General features: G+C 49.0%; 1 protein-coding gene across 1 annotated transcript in view; it reads right to left on the bottom strand.

Moving 5' to 3' along the window:
* Positions 1-163, bottom strand: part of LOC102014047 (putative RNA-binding protein 15B) — a 2,467-nt gene extending 2,304 nt beyond the window's left edge. Inside the window, exon 1 of the mRNA XM_013512700.1 lies at positions 5-163. Coding sequence (XP_013368154.1) covers positions 5-163 — 159 coding nt within the window. The remainder of the gene's footprint in view (positions 1-4) is intronic.
* Positions 164-4,024: the final 3,861 nt, after the last annotated feature.

The raw sequence follows: 4,024 nt of genomic DNA, 5'->3' as shown, positions 1-4,024 counted from the left end.
CGACGTGCTGTGCGGGCCGTGCGGGGCGCGGCTGCTGCGGAGAGTCCGGCACTCGGGCAGAGCCGCGACCGCGGGCTCGCTGCAGGCGGCTGGGCCTGTGAGGACGGCGAGGCCAGCGGCGGCGGGGACAGCGTCCTGGGAGCGAGGCGCCTGTCCCTCTCATTTGTCCCTGGGCGGGCTATGAGGGGGTGGCTTGGCCAACAGCCAGCACGCCCCTTCCCTTAGCTCCCCTTTGCACCCCAATAGACTGAGACAGCTTGCTTCAGTGTCCTCCCTGTCAAACTGCCACTCCACTCTAGCTTGGCTGCACCCCGGCAGGCAATATGGGCCCCTTCCCCAACTCCAGCCACTTTTAGAACCGGGCCCCTGGGAGTGGTTTAGATCCGGAAGAGCGAGCGGGGTCTGGACCCCTTATTTGCATACCCAGCATTCTTAGCAAGCTTTCCTGAAGATTCCCTGGTTTCAACCCTCACCCTCACTGAACAGGCCTGCAAGTTGCTACATAAACAGCGCCTCAGGCACAGCTTCAGTTTTAGTCCTGGAGGGCTCCCTCCTGTGTAATTAGCTTAGCACAGGTCCTGTTAGAATAAAGGCTTGCTTTAGGGTACCTGTAAACCTGTTCTCAGATAGTGTGGGCTCCAAAAGTCCTAAACAGAGCTGTTAATACTGAAGCGCTCCAGACACCAGCGATATTCTGGCACCGGCCTGCTACCCCGTGCCCAGTGTCCAACTACCGATGGCAGACACCCAGCTGGCATGGACAGTGACGACTGGCAGCAGCAGTGACCAGCAGCTAGCAGTGTCAGCTGCTGGCATCCAGTATTGCTTGGTGACATCAGAACTACCAGAAGAGCTGCACTTGACGGATTCACGATTTCCATCTGAATTGAGCAAAAGAACCCTAAGCTGATTGGCGATTCCAGACAGGAACTCCTGCAGGCCTCATGATGTCGACAAATACTAAGGTGTTCAAGATAAACTTTTAGACTCCAATAGCAGTGATCTATTAACCACAAAATAGTAGCAGATGTATTAACCATAAAATAGAATTTCTGAAGAGTTGGAAATTTGACAAGATGGCCACACACTTTGAGAGGCCCTTCACACACAAGACTATCTCCATATAGGCTTCTGCTTACTGCAGATCTCAGGAGCGCACTTAATTTGTCATTTCAGATCTCACTTGAAGCATAGTGTCTAGGCTAGCTTTAAAATCTCCATGAACTAGTCAAGAAAATCACATCTGCTTTTGCTGTTGTTATTTGTTGTTGTTGCTATTTTGATCTTACAAGGGAAAAAACATAGGCAAAGAAAAGAACATAATTATCACCTATCCACTTGGAGTGAAAGAATGAGATTATAGAATAGTGGTAGAAAATATACACAGAAAGTTGACAAGATGACTCAGAAATACAGTCACTGAAATAGCCCAGCTTTTGTATATGGTGTGACAGACCTGCCAACTACTAACTAATGTCATAAAATGATTGATCTTTTGGGACTAGAGTCGCTTAAAAGTTCCTGTTGGCAGACACGACTACTGGATATGGGGGCCGGGAAGTCCCCTGATGGTGAGTTCCAAGGTAGTTGCTGCTCTGGCTGTCACATGATCCCCCTCAGTGTCTCCTCCTGTCTGTCTGCCTGGGCACCCCTGGGGGCCACACCTCTGTCTGGGCTGAAGTAACCTTGCTGCTTCTCCTTTCTTATCTTGTGCAAGCCAATGCTTAGGGCCGTTTCCTCTTTAAAGCCACCACCCCTCATCTTATTTTTACTTCCCTTCTACCCTCTAAACTGGAGATGCAAGTTTGCCTGCTTAACCCTGTCTTTTATGTTGCTCCTCCCTAACCTAAGTTTTTATGTTCTCTTCTTGGCAGGTTGCCTCAGGGAGGCAGGCAGGGAAGGAAAAATGTGGGGAAGTCTCAGGGCTCAAGAAATCTTACCAAGATCTCACTGCTGGGCCCTGGCTGTAATTTCTGGCTCCCCAGAAAACCCTGGAATCTGTACCTGACTGCATAAACTTAGAGCTCACCTCCTATGGTGGATTGACAACTGGTGGCCAACTTGTAACACCCAGTTGAACTGAACCAGTGTGGTGCTGGGTGTGGGAGGCCCACTTGAGGATTGTTGCCGGCAGCATAGGAGGCAGAACTGGAGGAGAAGAAGGGAGATTTAGGGAGCTGTTGGTTCTTCTGAGGAGCTTGTCATGCTGCTTTCCTTGTAAGAAGGCAGCTGTTATCACTGGAGGATCTCGGGACCTTGTTGTCAATGAAAATGGCTATGGTTCACTTTGGGGGAGCTCTGGTGCTTACTTTGAGCATTGCTTCCTGGTTCCATAGGGGAAGATGGTACACTGCTCAGGCTTCTGGAGAAATTTGTCACTTTGGCTTTCCTGATGGGAACTCAGCTTTCTTCATCATCAGTGGAGCTCAGGACCTCACTGTCACTGAGGATGGCCATGGTACTTTTCTGGGGAGCTCTGGTTCTTACTTTGAGCATTGCTTGCTGTCTCTAGTTCAGATCCCTCAGCCTGCTAGTGCAGGTCATTCATTCTGCTGGCACAGACTTTCTAGCTTCCGCCACTGACCTTTGGGCCATCCCAGCACAGATCCATGAAATAGACTCACATGGGACATCGTCATGGGCACTTGGCCTGCAGCTGGACTTGGGAGGGGCATTGCTATAGGCTCTAGGTCTTCAGCTGGACTTGTGCAGGACATCGCCATAGGATCCAGGCCCTCAGCTGGATTCTTTGGGTCTTTCGTGTTAGATAGATTTCCTGCACTCTTTTGAACTTGACTCTTTGGGTGATTATTATAAAATAATCCTATAAATTAAGTGCCCAGTATTTTTCCCCTTGCAAACCCTGACTACATCATCTCCCTCCCAGTGTGGGAGGGAAGCAACTCCCCATTCCTGCCCTCATTCCTACTGAGGCCTCTTTCCCAGCCCTTAGGCCTGCAGTTCTAATGGGAATCAAGGATGGGCTCACTTGGTTCCCCTCCGGCACCGTTTCTCTGAAGTAACTAATTTCTATTTCTGAAGGCCTCCAGATTGGATGCTTCCTTTTTCTAAGTATGTCCCACTCTAGATACTCTGTAGAGAAATGATTTTCTCTAGATATTCAGAGCATAGACTCCAGAGTCAGGCCATCTGTCACTTGCTTAATGCCTGAGTGACCTCAAGCACAACACTGACTCTCTAGGCCTCAGGTTCTTCCACAGGGCTGTGGTGAAGTTTCAAAGAGATGGTCCTGGGCCACAGTAAGAAGTGACATCAGGAGTCTTGATGTCTGGTTGCCACAGTCCAGCTCCTAAAGGGCAATACCTGGCCCAGAAGGTGGCCTCCTGTACTTGGCTCCATCACTGTAGCTGTTGTTCATTTGGATTGGTCTGTAACTATGCCAACCCAGTAACTAAACATTTTTAATCTTAATGTTGTTTGCACTGTGGGTGCTAAAAGCAAAGCACGTGGAGAAATGTGTACAGATGGGTTATTAAAGCACCAGAGAGAAGACAGAAGAATCACCAGCTAAAATGTTGGAAGGGGAAGAGGGGAAGAAATGGCAAGGTGACTTCTGTCTGCGGCAGGATCATAATGATTTATGGCACAATAGAGGAGTCTAGGGAAGATTATGGTACTTTGCATTTGTAGCTGCTGGAACAAATAACCACAGACTGAATTTTGAACTGTATTCAAAATCAACAGACCTTCCTCTCCTCTGTTTTGGAGCCCAGAAAGTCTGTGCTCGCTCTGAAGGATTGTGGAGAGAACCCTTTCTTTTTTTTCTTTTTTTTTATTGTTTTTTTTTTGTTTTTCTCCGATACCGGGAACCGAACTCACGACCTTGTGCTTGCCAGGCAGGCGCTTTTGCCACTGAGCTAAATCCCCAGCCCCTAGAGAACCCTTTCTTAACTCTTCCAGTGTCTGGTGGCTGTAGGAGTTCCTTGCCGTGTGGCAGCATATTCCCATTCTCCACCTTTATCTTTCTATCCTGCCCCACCTCCTGTCTCTCTCTCCGTCCTTC

Source organism: Chinchilla lanigera, unplaced genomic scaffold (genome assembly GCF_000276665.1).
Source record: "Chinchilla lanigera isolate Chin_1 unplaced genomic scaffold, ChiLan1.0 scaffold00016, whole genome shotgun sequence".
Lineage (NCBI taxonomy): Eukaryota > Metazoa > Chordata > Mammalia > Rodentia > Chinchillidae > Chinchilla > Chinchilla lanigera.
Note: the sequence above shows the minus strand (reverse complement) of the source record. Positions and strands in the feature narration are given on the sequence as shown.